At 38.0% G+C, this 19,299-nt stretch overlaps 1 protein-coding gene across 2 annotated transcripts in view; it reads left to right on the top strand.

The window, feature by feature from the left end:
- The window catches only part of LOC135220847 (centriolin-like), a 601,514-nt gene that overhangs the window by 311,269 nt on the left and 270,946 nt on the right, over positions 1–19,299 (top strand). For both annotated transcript variants that reach the window (XM_064258407.1, XM_064258408.1), the window contains exons 8-9: positions 6,355–6,499; positions 18,793–18,936. In XM_064258407.1, the coding sequence (XP_064114477.1) occupies positions 6,355–6,499; positions 18,793–18,936 (289 nt within the window). The remainder of the gene's footprint in view (positions 1–6,354; positions 6,500–18,792; positions 18,937–19,299) is intronic.

Here is a 19,299-nt window from a genome sequence, read left to right as displayed (position 1 = left end):
ACACCAACCCAGCCAGGAAAGTATCCAAGAATACCATTTCGTTTTGGCTACGTGAGGTGATTAGGCAAGCCTACTTTTCATCGTCAAGTTGTTACCAATACTGTGTATGCAAAAGCATGACATCAGAGAAATAATAATAATAATAGTATCCTTTATTTCAGCTCAGGGCCATATACATGTAATATACAAAATACAGAGTAACATACTCAATCTAGATACATGAGACATGATAAAAAATTAGTAATCGGCACTTATCCACAAAATAGCTGAGGTAGTATAAAAGATAGTAATCATAATACTGGTAATAACAGTAATAATATTGGGGAGAAAAAAAATGCATTGAGAGGTATAACAGTTAGTCCATAGACAATATAACTTAAATTTCAACTAGAGACCTTAGGTGGTCACAGTAGTCAGGTCCATAGGGCTAAATATGAAAATTGAGTGTAAAAAAACTTTTAACTTGATAGTATTCACAGTAATAATGAAAAAGTAAAATATCTGCAATAAATATAATAATAATGACAGAATCTGCTGTTGACATCTTGCCAATGCAGAGATTAAGTCCTTTAGAGGACAAAGGCTTGTTTTCCCATTTTTCCCACAATTTAGATCTTCTTCTTGCTTCAATCCTTAGGGTGCTTTGCATGAGCGAGTTGCTGCTGTTTCTCACACGGGTTACCAGACAGGACATTGTTCGCCTTACAATGATTTTTAAATTATCCAGGTGGTTTTCTATGACCATCTGTGTGGCGTAGTGGTAGTGGGGAGTGTTTGTGAAGTGTCTCAAAATGTCATTGTGCACAAAGTGATACATGTCATGGTCTCTCGGGTGTAGTTCATCCAGAGGGAACACCCATAGATACTGTAGCAGTACGAGCGAAAGAGCATCAGTTTCACATCTCGGTGACAGAAGGCAAACCTCCTTGCAGTCATGTTGCCAGTTGCACATAGTTTGCAATGTCTGCCGTATCTTTTAGGTCGTCGGTGATAATATGACCCAAATACGGAAATTCGTGCACAAATTCCAGCCGATGGTTTCTGAGGAAAATTTGTGGTTCTGTAATATGCTTAAGCGATCTCAGAAGCAGCGACATGCACTGGGTCTTGGTTTCATTGTAAATTATATCAAATTCCTCTGCATATTGGCGGCAAGTGTCGATGAGTCATTGGAGACCTTGCACTGATGGGGAAATCAGAACCATATCGTCGGCATAACAGAGGTTGTTTATAGTTGTTTCATTGACAGTGCATCCGATTGGGAGTGAGTTCAGTTTGACATTCAAGGCATCTGTGTACATATTAAACAAGCATGGACAGAGAATGCCCCCTTGCCAAAGCCCATTTAGGGAGCCGAAGGTGTACTATAATACGTTAGCCCATTTGACACAGAATTGCTGTGTGGAGAACCAGCAATGTAAAATGCCAATTAGATATAGGGGTGTGCCTCTTTTATGCAGCTTCAGGAAGAGCTTCATGTAGTTTACTCTTGTCAAATGCTTTCCTCACATCCACAAAACAAAGGAAATTCAGCAATTCTTTCAGTATGTAGATCCAGGTGTCTGTTGAGTCGTTTGCTTTAAACCTGAACTGGTTGTCAGTGGTGTATAGAAAGGGGAGAAGTCTCACTAGAAGAACCAACTCAAGTATCTTCGATGCGATCATTGTGATTGCAATCGGCCGGTAGTTGCCAGGGTCAGCTGCATCCTTAAGCTTGTTTTTGATTAATGGTATCAAGTGAACTAAGAGTAGGGAGTCTGGAAGAAACTGGTGAATTATGCATGCATTGAATAGGGCAGCTAGCAAAATGTAGATTATCGGATGGCAGAATATGTAAGCCTTTGCAGGAAGACCATCACAGCCGGGCGATTTATTATTAAGTAGGCTGTTTATGGCATCGCTGATGTTACCTGGCGTAATATGGTCTGCAAAATAAAAAATTGAGTTTTGTCAGTAAAGAGGTTATATACACCCCTCCAGGAATCTCTATCATTTATGCAATTCAGGGTATTGTTGAAGTGATCGCCTCACATACTTGCGTTAGCTTCGTCTCCAACTGCTTCCCCTACTCTCTGTGATAGCTTGTTAGTTTTGTGATTTAAGGACTGGATATCTCCCCAAAGACGAGGATAATCGCCAGATTCTATGTTTCTAGACATTGCATTGGCTCTTAGTGGTTTTTCATTTAATCTACAGTGCTAAAGAGCAAGTTTGAACTGAGTTCTCGCCTGTCTCATTAGTCATGCAGTGTGTCCTTCCCTGGGGCTACCATTTTGCCTCCACAGTAAAAACATTTATCGTGAGTATGTATACAGATCTTTAACCAAGTCATTCCATCCAGGTATATTACGAGAATTACCTTGACAAAATCTATGGCAGCCCTGCCCAAAGCAAAGCATAGCAGAGATAATGTTCAAATATAATTAATTGAGATCCCTCCTTTGGTTGTCATTTCTACAATTTGTGTTAGTACAAAGTAAGGCATCTGCCAGTTGAACTATTGACCGCAACCTGGTTTCCGTGGTCGCCCTAAAGTATCTGGTTTTCTGTTGGTTTTTAGAATCCCAGTTTACTGCTGGTGGGCGGTCTGCTAGGGGGTTCACGGTAGGGAGGGATGGGGTACTGAATGGCACCTGTAGTGGGATGTGATTGTAGCCCGTTGCAAGATGGTACTGACTATTGCAGGTCATAATAGAATCATGAAGTTGTGGAGATGTGATGCAGTGGTCCAGCCAGGAGGTTGTAATTGTGTCCGCTCTATTATATACATATGAATAGGAGGAGGGAGGGAGGAGCATTACATCGCTAATTTGGAGTGCATGATTTTGACAGAAGCGAGTAAGTTCATTATAAAATTGTTTTGTGGGGTGGGAATTAAGGTCCTCGATTATACAAATATGATCAGTAGGAGAATCATGAATAATACTTTGCAACTCCCCTAGGATCATGCAGTAATGATCAAATTTATTGATATTTTCCCATGGCATACAAACATTAATTATTAAGATTTTAGAGTTCCCTACTGTCACTTGAAGCCCCAGCAATCTGTCACTCCAATAGGTCACCACCTTTATCATAGTGTCTAATGATTTGTGCCACAGGAAAGAAAGCCCCCCCTTTCGGGCAACTGGCTATGATTTGATCTGTAACTTGCATCGATGAAGTCGAGAAGGTTCTGAAGTCTTCATGTATTGAATCGTAGTTGACAAGGTCATGTGGCCAGAGGAGCGTTTCTTGCAATGCAATGATGCCTTTGAAATTTTTGCAGAACATATTTAGGAGAGGAATGTTCTGCTTGAGGCTAAAAATATTCCAAGAGATTATGTTTAATGTATCCATGGCTACTGAGGAAGATGGGAGATGGATGCGTTGATCATTTGGGTGGATGGAGGGTTAGCTGAGGGGAGTGGGCAATCATTCGCCGTGGGCGGTTGGCTGGCACTTGCGTTGGAAATGACTTGGTTGGTGTGTCAGTAAGGTCCCTTGGGGGTGGTTGGTCCTGGATTAGGTTATATCTTGAAACTAATATTTTAGGACAAAAATTCTCACCTTTAAGAACGTTGAGGTTTTGAAATAGGCAGGTAATCCTGTATGCCACTTTATGCTTACTTTTGCATGGGAGTTAGTGAGAGATGAGTGGGTCAGAGCCAGTGAGAAACGGGACTCTCTCCACTATGGCGGCTAACATTACTGATGAGCGCAGATTGTGAATTACTGCATGACATCCCTTCTCAGGTGTCGGGCGAGGTGAAACATGAATGTTGGGCTTCGGTCCAGTGGCCAAACGAGAGTTTTTTTTCTCTTTCTGCTTGTTTGTATCTGCCAGCCGCCAGACCCCTCATGACCACTCTCATCTGCATCCACGATGGGGGTTTGTGTGGGAGAGATAATGTGGGGAGAATCACGAGGGCTGGTAATCATCACAGGAGATTTATCTTCCACCAGAGGCACTGGGGAGGGAGAAGCTGGGAGACCAACAGTTCCCTCAGAACTGTCTATAGGTGATGGGGGCACTTCCATGTTGCTGGGAGGCGAGGAAAAACTGGATGCCGCATGCAGAGGAGTCTGGTGGCTATCTGTGCGATTGTCTATTGATTCCTGCACTCCTTTGATTGCATCCCAGATCTGTGCAAGATTATTTGTTTCCACAGTTTCAAGACTGTCTAGGGATACCTGTAGTCCTTTGATGACGTCCCAGATTCTTGAGGATGTATCAATTGTCTCCTCGATTTTTTCAGAGTTTTTTTCCAATTGTTTCTTAGAGGGATTTTGCTGTTTGGAAGCATAAGTTCCTCCCTTGCATTTAAGAAGAACTTGTCTGTTCATAGGATTTTGAATGGTGGTTCCTGGCTTCATCAGACCACTTTCCTTCTACCTTAAGGTTATTGCCCACAAGTCCTTGGACACTTTCTTTGGGTCCAGTGGTGGCTGCTCAACAAGTTGTGTAGCTTATCCAGTACCCCTGGCGGGACATTTCGTATCTTGCCTAAGATGATAGTGTGGAAGAGAGAATTAGTGAGATGACTGATATCTTTTCTTTCCCATTTTTACTTTCTTCGCTACCTATGGGCTGTTTGAAGAATAGACATCATACACTGGAACTGGCTTGATGCAGGTGAGAAATCTAGTGTATCAGCAAGAGGGAGTGAAAGAGGAGCAAAAATCACATTTGTAGTGTTTGAGTGGGGTACATTATAATTGGGCTGTAGAGATAAAGAGCTATGATAGAAAATATTAGAAGGGTGAAAACATTGAAGAGAGAACATTGTAGATGCTGGAAGTGGAAGATGACATTAAGAAAGTAAATGAAGGATGTTTGGTTGGTGGAAGAGTCAAGCATTAGTGTGTTTACAAGAGGGGAAGTACAATGATTTTGGGGGTTTGGTTCACAAGGGAAAGCAAATGTGGTTGGTGAACACGCATGTGATTAGGGATGTTGAGAGAGCCAATTGGAATGTTAAAAGGAGAGTGGTGAAAGTGTCCGTACGACTAAATACCATATTGTTTCCTGTTTGGGATGGCTATCTTAAGGGAGAATGGAGTGGTAGTAGATGATGGGAAAGTTCTGTTGAAAAGTGAGGTTGTAGTAGGGAAAATTCAAAGTGAGGCAGTAAACATCACCAGGTTTTTGGGATGTTCAAGGGCAACTATGTAGCTGTCCTCACCTAACCTTGTCATTACCACATAACTGTAAAATCTCAGTACATATCAGGAAAATTCCAGTATTTGCAAGTGCCCTGGAAGATTACAGATAATCAAGGGAAAATAACCACCGTGTTCAAGAATTTAACGGCTGTAATTTCACCCTACACTGAAAGTAATTCCTTATGGAAAGGACCTCAGATTTATATAGTTAGGAAAAATACAATTTACTTTCAAAAATTGTGATTTTTCCTATACCATATCTGTCCCAGTCAATATTTGCTTTACTGCAGTAAAACAGTTAAACTTGATGGATGCTTTCAGAACGAAGGCTGGCTAAGAGGAAACCCATTGGATAAGAAAGAAGATATGTTAAATAAAGACTGTTGGCAATTATGTACATCTATGAAAGACTCTATTCTTGATACATGAAGTTTATTTGCTAATGCTCCCTACAGAAAAAGGGAGATTTCTAGCCAATTTCATTTGGGGATGGCAGTTAAAACTTTTTAGTAGATAGGCCTGGTAGAAGAGGGAAAATAGCATCTCGGTTACTGTTCCGACCAATTTTGGTTAAACCCTTTTTTTGTGTGACTTTTCTTACCCAATATCGATTACCTCTGCAATTATAACTTTATTACTATTAACATTAAATCATTATTACTGCATATTTTGGGTCTTGAATAGTGTAATTATGAAAAGTTATTGTTGAGCATGAAGTTGGCCGTTGCTTTAATGCATCCGCTATTGTGCATCACAGTATGACAACTTAACACCTGCCATCAATTATAAACAACCAAGAAAGCGAAACTGTATTTGAAAGTGAATACTTTAATTATCACCAAGGTAGTTTCCCAATTGTCGGCAGACTCGAAAGTGCGACATTGCCATATCCACAAGTAACCCAAATGAGGGGGGAAGAGAGTTTTGTCCGTGGGTGTAACATTCATCTAGACAAAACAGATGAGACCAGCATTGATATATGACAGTGATTCATCATGCAGCTCTTGATAGATACACGGCTGACATCTATTGCTTTCCTATGTTAATTGAACTTCATTTCTGAAAACATTTTGAGATCAAGTGTAGGTTGAAGATTGAAATTATGTATTGTGAACTATGAATTAAGACAACTCAATTTGGCAGATGTTATATAGTTGACTGCTAGTCCATTAAGTTATGTAATGTTTAACATGTCTTTTGATTTTACAGATTGAAAGAAAGCAAAAGTGAATTTAATGAGGCTGTAGAGAAAATAAAATTTCTAAAAAGTGCAAACAATGCCCTTGAAGGGGCTCAAAGTGAGCTGACTGAGAAGCTTGAAGCAGTTACCTCCCTTAAGTTTGAGATTGAAAAGGTAAGTTTACCTACTTTAAATTTGAGGCTGGAAAAGTCCATACAAAGTACATATAAACTATTTAATAACTATTATACTGTCTTGTGTGGTATGGTGTTAGCTGACAAAGTTGGGGTTAGTAGATGATGTTAGTTGTGGGTTCATTTTCCATTCTGGTATGTACAGTCTGAGAAAAGATTCCTTTTACCCCTGGCGTTCACTAGACACGCTAAATGGCAACGCTAGTTTTGTTTACATAGTAGAAACTGTTGAAAATATGAATGAATTCTCTTGTTCTCAAAGTCAAGCCTTCTTGGTGGAGATGTTTTTTTACCAGTTAAAGTCAAGCCTTATTGCTGGAGGCATTTCCTTACCAGGTAACATATTTTCACTTTATTATTTCAAAAGAAATAGAATTACCTGATAGAGAAAAACAGTTTACGAACAAACTGCAACATAATTCATGGTTTTATACGTGATTTTTAAAGATTATATAGGACGTTGTATCATAGGAAAACTAAATAACGTAATATCATCACACATTTGCGTTTGCCTCTTGATACTGACATAGGAAATGGAGGTGGAGGGACAGGGTGGGGATTGGTGTGGGAAGAGGGAGGAGTTGTTTGGAAGGTAAAGACGATGAACTGTCAAAGTATGTATAGCTTCGTTAACGATTTTCTCCTAACTCTAAACCTTTTGAAGCTCGTTCTGATTTCCCATTGAAACGATAAATAATGTAGCTACAATGACTGAAAATAAATATCAATATAATTTCTGCAAAATCATATCTGTCAAAACTACCTATTTCATACATGAAATGAGAGAGATTTACATAGAACTTCAAATGAATGACTGGACGTAAGGGTGCCTCTGATTGGTCAATTACAATTATGAGTATTAATTTGTCTACTGACATATGGAACGAGGCTCATCAACTGTTGCTAAATGCTCTCTTACTTTCAAATTATACTTAGTTATTATTCTTTACAGCATGATTACTGTGATAAAGAGCATTTACTTTTTGAATTTTTCAAACTAGCCTCTGCAGGCCTTAAAACCACTAACAGCAGCAATTGTTATAGGCATTTTCTTACTAAGATCGGCAAACATCCTTACCTTTTCACAAATTATTGCCTCCGACACTATCTCCCATTCACTGTTTTTCATTGATCCACACCAACAACAGCTTTTCAACATCTTCAACCAGCTGTTAGCTCTTTGTTGTTAAAGACATTTCCTCTTTCGCAACATCAGCTGACTTGATTTCTTTTTTCTTTGCTTGGATAGAGCTGATTATTGAAACAGACTTGCTGTACTATACTACATCCTAGCAAGATCAGACAAACTTACACCACTTTCTTACATTGCTACAAGTTTTCTCTTGAATTCTATACTGTTTCTTGCCTTTTTTTTTTTACAGAAGGGCTGGCACTTGGAACTTTCTTTGACCCCATGATGGCTTATTTAGCAGTTGCACTTGAATGAAAAGCACAAAACACAATAAACATGTCATGGGGTGATGCCCATTCACCAAGAAACAAAAGCAGAATGAGTCACAAGAGAACATGGGATGCTTTGTTTGGGTGTTTGGTTGGGGACCTAGCCATGAGGTGAGCCCTGGAAGGATTGTTTCTTGGTGTATGAAACCCAGATATATATACGAAACCCTAGTCAAAATTTCATCAGAAAAAGTCAACATAAACCGAATCATATGAAAACCAGGCCATGCAAAATCTGAGGTTTAACTGTATAATATATATGTATATATTATATAATATATTAATATATGTGTGTGTGTGTGTGTGTGTGTGTGTGTGTATATATATATATTATATATATAGTATATGATTAATACTATTATAATATAATATATTTGTGTGTGTGTGTGTGTGGATTTGTGTGTGTGTGTGTATATATTATGGATCTATATAGTATATATCTTATATATAGCTAATTAATATATATGTGTGTGTGTGTATATATGAGGTATAATTATATGAGTGTATGTATATATATATATATAATATATATATATATTATTATATATATATATATATATATGCTCGATGTATGTATGGATATATGTGTCGTGTGTATATATATATAATATATATTATATAAGTAATAATATATATATTATAATATATATATATATATATATATATATATATATCTATATACAGTAGTACCTCGAGATGCGGAATTAATCCGTTCCGAGGCGTCCTTCGTATCATGAGGTTTTCGTATCTTGGACCACATTTTACATGTAAAATGGCTAACCCGTTCCAAGCCCTCCAAAAACACCCCAGTAAATTATATTTCCAGGCCTAAAACACATGTTCTAGGGTTACGACGCTGATCCGACGGAAGAAATATGACTCCAAAAAGGCAAAATACTGTACATGCTTGAGTAATATTCAACTGCATGTAATGTTCAACCCCATTTTTACTGCATATATTATTACTTTAGCATATGTCCCTTAGCAATAAGCCTAGCCTATGTTAGTGGTTGCTACTGTAGCCTAGTCTATGATTCTGACATCTAAACCTAAGAGCTAAAAGCTTAGAATATGCCAATAAAATGTATAAATAATCAGTATGTACTCATTTCAAATAATTATTAATTAATCATTACCTATAATACACAAACAAACAAAAAAAAAGCCTTCCAATCGATTGTTTACATTCAGCTCTTATCCGTCTTACGAGTACCGAACGAACGCCAAGCAGTCATTTTTCCTAGCACACAGTAAGCCATAAATTTTCATTAGTATCTCTCTTCAACTAATGAAACTACCAAACAGTATAATAACTATTCATTTCTATTCTTTATTCTATCTTTACCTAATGGAGATGTCGAGTTACTGACAGCTATAATGAAACATACGTATATGTAACGTAATGTTAAAACAAGAATTCTAAAAAATACGTATTTGTTGGCAGTCTGATTTATTTTATATTTTATGATATCTAATTCACAATTTTTTTTATTAAATGTATTGCATGTACTCATTTCAAATAATTATTAAGTAACCATTAACTGTAGTTAAAAAAAAAAAAAAAAAAAAAAAAAAAAAAAAAAAAAAAAAAAAAAGCTTTCAAACTTCTGTTTACATCCAGCACTTACGAGTATCGAACGATCGCCAAGCAATCTCTTTACACAGTAAGCCATAAATTTTCATTATCTCTCTTCAACTACTGAAACTACCAAACAGTATAATAACCATTCATTTCTATTCTTTATTTTATTTTTACCTGTTTTATTTTTTATTAAATGTATTGCATGAATAAGTTTTTCAATTTACAGCTTCCTTTTACCAATAGAATACTTGAAGCACAAGGGGTAGATGCTGACCAATAGGAGAGCAGGACCTTATGGGGTGACTAGCATCAGGAACCAATGGGAGAGCGGGAGGATGGTGGCGAGTTTACTCAGTTGGCGGCGCGGGAGTTTTAAAATTGTTCTCGGTGGTCCGGGCAAATCTCGGGACTTTACAGCAACAACCTTTCGTATCTTGAAAATTTTTCGTATGTAGAGCTGTAAAATTTTTTGTATTTGCTTTTGTATCTCGAGTTTTTTGTAAGTTTAGCCTTTCGTATGTCGAGGTACCACTGTGTTATATATATTAATAATATATTATATATATATAGTATATATATTTATAATTACTATATATATATATATCATATGATATATATATGTGTGTGTGTGTGTTGTTGTGTGTATGATATATATAATATTATACTATATTATATATAATACTAATAATATACTATATATATTATAAACGTATATATCATATATATATATATAAATAATATATATATATATATATATATATATATATTTTTGTTTTTATATTATAACTATATATATAGTATATATATAGATATATATAATATATATCTCTAATAAAAGGAGCCCATAAAAACAAAAACACCAAAATATAGAGAAAAAAGTACTATATTTCAGAGACTGCTGTCTCCCTCTTCAGGTAGATGAATAAGAAAAGTTTACAGAAAAGGTGGTATTTATACCAAGAGGTCCATCCACAAACAAGCCAATTTAAGTCACCCCCGCTGATAATCTTCCTTTAATCTTCTTAAGTGTTGGTTGAATGAAGACGTCGATCGTATCTGAAATCCATGCTCCTTTTGAGATGTTCATTACCTGCCTCTCTTTTATTAAGGCCGATTCCATCATTTGACTCTAGTACCGGCAGTTGCTGCTATAAATTACACGTGACAAATTCCAGTTTATTCTATGGTTATGTTCATTTATATGGTTGAAAATAGCCGAGTTCTGTTGTCCATACCTAACTGACCGTTTGTGTTGTATTAATCTCTGGGGAAGGGATTTACCTGTAAATCCGATGTAAGATTGGTCACAGTCCTGGCATGGGATTTTGTATACCCCAGAGTCCTTTGGAGATGTCTTTTGTTGGACGTTAATCAGGGATTTGGCTAAGGTTTTTGGGTAAGTAAATACAAAAGGGTTCGATTTTCCGAGGGGGTTGGTTATTCTCTTAATCGTGTCCAGGTGGGGAATTATTATTTTATTGTTTGGTGTAGCTATCTCTGGTCTTGTCTTTAGGGGGTCGGTAGAAAATTACGTTTGCTTTGTGAATTGCTTTCTCAATTATATGATCAGGATATTTTAAAGACAAAAGTTGCTTGCGAATTAGTTCAAATTCTTTTTCCAGGAATTCTGGGGAACAAATTCATAAGGCTCTTAAGAACAAGTTACTAGCTACACCTATCTTGATAGTAATGTCGTGATAGCTAAAGTAGTGAATGTATGAAAGTGAGAACGTTGGTTTTCTGTATATGGTAAATTTGTATTCTGTCGTATCTCTGATTATTAAAACATCAAAAAAAGGAATTTTATGGCTCGTCTGCGGCCTTCTGCGTAAACACGTGTTCAATATTTTTTTTAGTGGTTCACCACTTAGTCGCCCAACCACTCTCCACTGAAAGTGTCTTGTGTGCAGGCAGCCTTAGCCATTTTATCTTGGCTGCAACTAAAATGCGGAGTAGTTTTCTTAGTACAGGCTTTTAATCTTCTGAGCTCCAAATATTTAATCAAGGAGCAAATTTATTCTTGCTTTATGCTGACATGTGAATTCAGGTGTATCAGTTTTATTTTTCTTCCATCATTGTTACGGCCTCTGAGAGAGGTCCACTTCAGGTTTGAAATGAAATAAACAAAAAAAATTCAACACCAACAGTTGAAACTGGGGATACATATATATAGAAAGAAACACTAACACAACAAAGGTGTATTTACAAGCTAACTAACAAAGATAAATGCAGAATGGTATCTCCTATTTACATAAAAAAGGTAAAATCTTACACTGCATGAACTGGGGGAACAGTGAGGTAATTTAAATACTTGTTGGCCAGGTTTGCGACTCGAAGCGATGGCTTCACAAAAGGAGAACTGCGATGGCAGATGTCTTCTTGACTCCGTATTGCAGAAAATAATGTCTATTCTTGATACTCGAAGGGCAGGAACTCCTCTAAACCTCTTGCAGAACGTTTCTTTGAAGTTTTGCTCAACGTCGAAATAACTCAGTCGTCCACTCCTGAAGACGACTTAACCAGAATTCAACCAACTCTCGAGCAACTTTTCCTCTGATCCTTCATTCTGGTTCCTTCTTCTCTTATCTCTCTCTGACGATCTCTGCTGCTGATCTCTCACTGATAATCTGATCTGTGGCTCTTACTGAGGATCTCTCTGTGTGACTAACTGATGATCTGCCTTCTCCTACTTTGTCCGTCGTATTTATACGGCATTCTGGGGGCGGGGCCTACGGCGAGCGTCACAGACTCCCGAGATTACGGGAACGATTTAGAAGAATCTCGACGGAATATTACATCATATTTCACTGCGTTTCTCACGACACTTAGGCGCGTATTGCGCTCCACAACACGCCCGACGATTCCAGAACAACCGCAATAACAGGTGCCTTCAACGTGGGCGCGAATGCCTCCTTATTGCAGAATTTCTCGAAGATGTGTTTTCCTTTCCCTTTTATCTTTCTTTGCTATACAGCAATTACCGTTACACGTCCCCCCAAAAAGAGAAAAAAATGAAATCAATGATTTTATTTTTTTCTAAAGAGAAACAAGAATTAAACAGCAGGGAAACGATTCTGCATAAAGCTTTAACACGTCTTCATTCACTTAACCACTCGTGCCAAAATAGAAAACGGTCATTAGGCTACTCATTCTGAGAAATCTCCAGAGGCTACCTGCTATAACATTATCCTTCTCTCTTTTCCATTTTCTGAACTCTGCTTAAAACTTTGAAATACTAAAACACCTCTCGCATTTTCTCAACTAATCTCTCATTTCTCAAAACTAATTTCTCTCAGTAACACTGTCACATAAAACACTTGCGGTGGCCAAGGTGTGGGGCATTCTTTATAATTCTGAAGCAAATTTACATTCACTGACTTTGCTCTATTAATTCTATACGGTATATTTCCCCTCTCCTCTAACACTGAAAAAGGACCTTTGAACTTATAAGGTAAAGCAGAACCTTCTTTCTGGATTAGTACTAAAACTTTATCTCTTACACACAAACTTCTCTTTTTTGCTACGTTCAGTCTCCCCTTGACTCCCGTTCTCCTTCGCTAGTTGCCAACCATCTCTTAAATTGTTTTTATAATACTCAAAGTTAGTTATGTAATCTTCTCTACCATTACTTCTAGACAAAGGTCCGACCATATTGATAAATACATTCTCTGAAGATTCGCCTACTGAAGGAATATTACTCAACGGAACTCTGGGAATTACTTGAATCGGTTTCCTGGCAATTTGATATTCATGACAGCTTAAAACATACCTCTTCACATCACTTCTCATTTTAGGCCAAAAGTACACCCTACTAATAGACCTGAAAGTTTTATCTACTCCCAAATGTCCTTGCTCATCATGTGCTAACTTCAAAACTAGCTCACAAAGCTTCCTAGGAACCACTAATTGTTCGGTGATTTCCCCTTTACTACCTGACTTAGAACGAACATAACGACACAAAACTTCATTCTTTAAACAAAAAGTTTCTTTACACACATCATCAAGATCATCATCCAGCTCACACTCAAAAATTCGGGTTAGTGTCTCATCCTCTTTCTGTAACTTGACTAGCTCATCCTTATTCAAAACGTTAGAGCCTAATTCATCACCGTAACTAGTACTAGATACCGGTACATTTACCACATTACTCTCGACAGCTACACCTCTGTTTGGCTATCACTGTCAACGATAGAGTTAGGTCTCTCAGCCTCACTCATGCCAAGATCAACCTCGCTACCTCTATCACACTTGTTCGAATCCACAAACTTACTCACGTTCGAATCCATGAACTCGCTCTCGTTCGAATCCACGAACAAATTATGACCGTAGTCTATATCTGTATCTAAACCCGACCTAGTTACTACCATTTCAGGCACTGGAATATCCCTCACAACAGGATTCACATTCTTGGATAAAGCTAAGTCATTTCCGACAGTAATGTCAACGCCTTCGACAGGCAAACTGTCCACAACTGCAAGTTTCACTTCTGACACTACCTGACTTTCCAAATTCAACTTCAACAAAGGACAAAGAACACAAGTGTTAGGAAATCCACCTAACATGACTTTCTCTTCCATGTTGATTTCTGCCCTGTTCGGCACACTCTCTCTCCTAATCAGTGAGACGGCAGCTCCTGTGTCTCGAAACAAGACCACTTATCTCAAACACACTCCTCCAAGAGAGGAAACTACACCCTCTGACAGAAATTCACCAAAAAATTTCCAAGTTTCTCTCATCACATCATTCCTACTTGACAAAAGGTTAACTAGAGACACTGGTTTTTTACTGTCCTTCCTTTCTACTGCACAATTTCTTGCTAAATGCCCTTTCCCATTACATCGGAAACAAGTTAATTCTGAGCCACTAGATGCCACCTTACTCTTACAAACCTTAGACGTATGACCAGGTTTTCCGCATGTATAACAGGAATAGTCACTTTTACTCGCATTGCTATTACTAGAACTGAAACCTTTACTGCTTTGTACTCTACCAGACGAAGGATCATTTCGTCGGCTAGCCTAGTTGCTCCTGCGAAAGATACTTCTCACCTATCTTCTGTATAAAGTTTAATCTCAGGGGATACGTTATCTTTGAAGTTTTCTAACAACACTCAGTTCTTCAAACTATCAAAATCCTCAACTTTAGCAGAAGTTAACCAATCAAAAAACAGCCTTTCTAACTTCTTACCGTATTCTACATACGTAATATTTTCATCCTTTCTCAAACTTCTAAATTTCTTACGGTACGCCTCCGGTACTAACCTATACGCGCTAAGAACAGTTTCTTTCACGATATCGTAATTATCACATTCCTCCTTAGACATGCAACTATGCACAGTAAGCACCCTACCACTCAAAACTAACTGTAAACAAAAAGTCCACATTTCTTTAGGAGAACCTACTCTTTCCATTAACTTCTCAAAACACAGGAAATATTTCATTACATCTTCCTCATCAAACTTTGGTACTAATTTCAGCACTGCACTCATGCCTAACATATCAGCTTCGTTTTCATCCTCGCCTGTCCGACTGTTACGAGTACATTCCCTTAACCGAGCAATTTCCAACTCATGCATACGCTCTCTCTCTCTTTCTTCCTGCTGCATTACCAACATTTCTCTCTCTTGCTGCATTTTCATTACTTCTCTCTCTTGCTGCATTTTCATTGCTTCTCTCTCTTGCTTTATTTTCATTACTGTTTTCTCAGCCACTCTTCATCTCTCTCATACTTTTCTCTTTCTTTCTTCTCAACATACTCACAGAGATCATTCCCCTCTAGACCTAGTAGCTTACCTGACTCAATAAACTCTTTCACCATCTCACTCATCCTGGTTCTTTCTATATTCTCCCTGTTTCAAATTGTTAAAGTGTTGATAGCCTAAGCAAGGTCGCCAAAATGTTACGGCCTCTGAGAGAGAGGTCCGCTTCAGGTTCGAAATGAAATAAACAACAAAAATTCAACACCAACAGTTCAAACTGGGGATACGAATATGGAAAGAAACACTAACACAATAAAGGTTTATTTACAAGCTTACTAACTAAGATAAATGCAGAATGGTATCTCCTATTTACATAAAAAAGGTAAAATCTTACACTGCATGAACTGGGGGAACAGTGAGGTAATTTAAATACTTGCTGGCCAGTTTTGCGACTCGAAGCGATGGCTTCACAAAAGGAGAACTGCGATGGCAGACGTCTTCTTGACTCCGTATTGCAGAAAATAATGTCTATTCTTGATACTCGAAGGGCAGGAACTTCTCTAAACCTCTTGCAGAACGTTTCTTCTCTGAAGTTTTGCTCAACGTCGAAATAACTCTTCGTCCACTCCTGAAGACTACTTGACCAGAATTCAACCAACTCTCGAGCGACTTTTCCTCCGATCCTTCGTCCTGGTTCCTTCTTCTCTTTTCTCTCTCTGACGATCTCTGCTGCTGATCTCTCACTGATAATCTGATCTGTGGCTCTTACTGAGGATCTCTCTGTGTGACTAACTGATGATCTGCCTTCTCCTACTTTGTTCGTCGTATTTATACGGCATTCTGGGGGCGGGGCCTACGGCGAGCGTCACAGACTCCCGAGATTACGGGAACGATTTAGAAGAATCTCGACGGAATATTGCATCATATTTCACTGCGTTTCTCACGACACTTAGGCGCGTATTGCGCTCCACAACACTCCCGACGATTCCAGAACAACCGCGATAACAGGCGCCTTCAACGCGGGCGCGAATGCCTCCTTATTGCAGAATTTCTCGAAGATGTGTTTTCCTTTCCCTTTTATCTTTCTTTGCTATACATCATTTACCGTTACAATAATTTATTTATAACTTTTTCCTGTATCTTGTATCTCTATGCAGGCTGACCTCCCGTTGGAGCTCTCTTGGCTTTATGTTAACTCTTTCCATTAGGATTTTCTGGTGAAGATTTAAGAAAGTAAAAACTTGCCTTCTTAGGTCTCTGAGGAATGCCAGGAATGATAAAAGGGCCAGATGGAGGGGTCTGGAAAAAAGCCACCCCTGTTGGTTAAAATGGCGATCATAGGATGGGCATCGAGAAGAATAATGATGAGGTCTGCAAGGTGGTGTAGATCAATGAGAATGAGCTGCTGGTGAAGGATAACAAGGTCTACAAGATGGTTAGATGACTGGGGGGAAACTACAGAAGAGAAGATATAATGGAGCCATTAACTCATTAAATGAGTTCAGTCTTTCAGGAGAGACTTACTGAATTGCGACAGTGTTGGACATAGTACTAGATACTGTAGCATGTTGGAAAAGACCCTTAAAAGCTGCTTCTGTTGTATGGAGGAGCAATGACCCAATTTATGACTGCTCTCTAGAAGCAAAAGCAAATGTTTTCAGCATGGTGATGTAGGTCAAAGCTGGTTTCTTAACTCAGGTTCATGATGTAATGATTTCTGTCAGTATTGTTTAAGAATACTCATAGGAAGAGGATAAACTTCAGCAGCAACTAGGTACTACCAGCGACTGAGTTGACAGAGAAGTAGTATATACCAAACAAAGTCTGAGAACAGAAACAAGACGAACCCATAAAGCCACTCATAGGTGGCAATTACTATAAGCCAACGGCATGGATGCAGTAATTTTCCAGTGCGCTGTTTGGCAGCTTAGATTTCATTGTTGTGGGTATAGCCAATTCTAAAGTTTACCAGGAGAATGAGACCCCAGTCAATGTCATGGCAGCTTTGGTTGGCACTATCAATGACTTGGACTGAAGAAGACGTGGGAAATCTCAGGCGTATCAGGAGGTGACAGAGGAGGCAACCCTGACAGTTGCTGGAGTCGACAGAACTTATCATGAAAAATTGAATATATCCTCCTCAAATGGGAAATCTGCAGCTCACAGGAACTCCAATGAAACAAGGGTAGCTGGAAGAAAAACTGGCAGCACTTAATGAGGAGGCCAGGCATGAACATGAGAAAACACAGCATCGGTTGAGACATCTAACAGAATACTTGTGCTTTCTGTTCTTGAGCACTCTTAGATTGAAGATGAGCCATTGTGAACAGAGCCTCATTTGGAAAAATCTTGAGTTCTGATAGTAGGAGAGACAGTGTGATTCAACGGTGAAGGTTTAGAAGAGGTATCCAGAGAAGTTTTGTGAGCACAACACTTGGAAGTCCTTTGTTTGCAGAGAGAAATCACTTTACCCTGAACCCATTCACAGAGATGGAACAAGGATCAGTTGCAAAAAGGAGCTCCAAGCACGCCCCTCCAACCACTCACAAGTACATACACTTGAGTCATAATGATAAGGTGCTGTTGGAATCCTCATAAATACCCAAGCACAAAATTATATGAGGAACTAATAGTTCACAAAATTAGAAATTATTAACCACTTATAATGAGCAATGATTAGGCCATAAACCTTGAATTAGAACATGAAAATCAAAGTGAAATTAATTACTGCAGGAAGTGACGCTCCAAAAGTAGTTGATTGAAGGTAACATGCTACTGTGAAATGGATACAAAATACTACAACTTCCCAGTATTTAAAATTTCAATGTGAGGAAATTGTAAATGAAAACAACATCTTAAGGAAGTCCAAAATGCAAAGTTAAGAAACCACATAATGCAAAAGAATACCAGAAGTTACTCAAAGAACAAAAAGTAACACTGTGGAAAATGATGCCTCCAGCTCGAATGTAAAATGACTAATATAGTAAAGATTTAGAAATTTAAGAAATTTTCAGGATGAAGAATAGGTTTATATGTGGTACATAACTTACATTATACTAATCTTGAAATAGCAACTTGGAATATGTTTGCTCACAACAGTATTTTGGGAAAGGGTAATACCTCGGAGAATGATGAGTCGTAGTATAGGTATGTATAATGTGGTCTTTCTTTCTGTGACTTACCAGCTGCGCTGTAAGACCCCATCCTGACATAATGCCAGCCCAATTAAAAAAACACACATTTTTCTCAGGATTCCATAATATATAAATGGAGAGCCATTTTCACGGAAGTAAGTTTATTTATGAATAATGGGTTCATCATGAGCTAAGAGCAAATTGAATTAATGCAAGTTGAAAACTAAAGCCATGCTGTGTGACATCGAAGGGCATATAAGTGTTTTACTACTGTCCATATTGATTGCCCTTCACTAAGGCAATGCAGCCATTGAATCAGTTTGGTTTATTATTGCTACTCATTTAAAGATTTTTCATAATTATATATGCATTAAAAAATCATCTTAACTCCATTTCAGGATGTTGAGCTGAAGAATCAAGTTCTTGAAAACTTGCAAGCAGAGAAAACCCAATTGCGGGAGGAAATGGATGAGTTGAACCTCTCTCTTGAGAGGTTAACCTTGCAGTTGCATACAATGGATGAACATTGTAAAATGCTTGATGTAAGTAAATAAAGTATATTTATTTCTAATTTCATTTTAATGATTGTCATGCACTATTGAAAGTCATCTTTTTTCTTTTTTTTAAACAATTTATAGCTATGAATTATTTGAACAAACTGTTAAGTCAGATTTTTAAGATCCTCATAAAAAATGTCCAAAGGATCAGAATTTTGTTCTTGAATGTCAGATGATAATCAGAGGAGTGTCAAGTTCAGATTGGACAGGTAAGTAAGAAGAAACCAAAATGAACAGTGAAGTGTAAGAGCTTGAAAGTGATGCATCTGGGGCTGGTGGAATTCTGTAAGGAATCTTTAGTATTACAGTCTGACCTCTTAACACTAGCATTAGTACTACAATCTGATC

Source organism: Macrobrachium nipponense, chromosome 2 (genome assembly GCF_015104395.2).
Source record: "Macrobrachium nipponense isolate FS-2020 chromosome 2, ASM1510439v2, whole genome shotgun sequence".
Taxonomy (NCBI): Eukaryota; Metazoa; Arthropoda; class Malacostraca; order Decapoda; family Palaemonidae; genus Macrobrachium; species Macrobrachium nipponense.
Note: the sequence above shows the minus strand (reverse complement) of the source record. Positions and strands in the feature narration are given on the sequence as shown.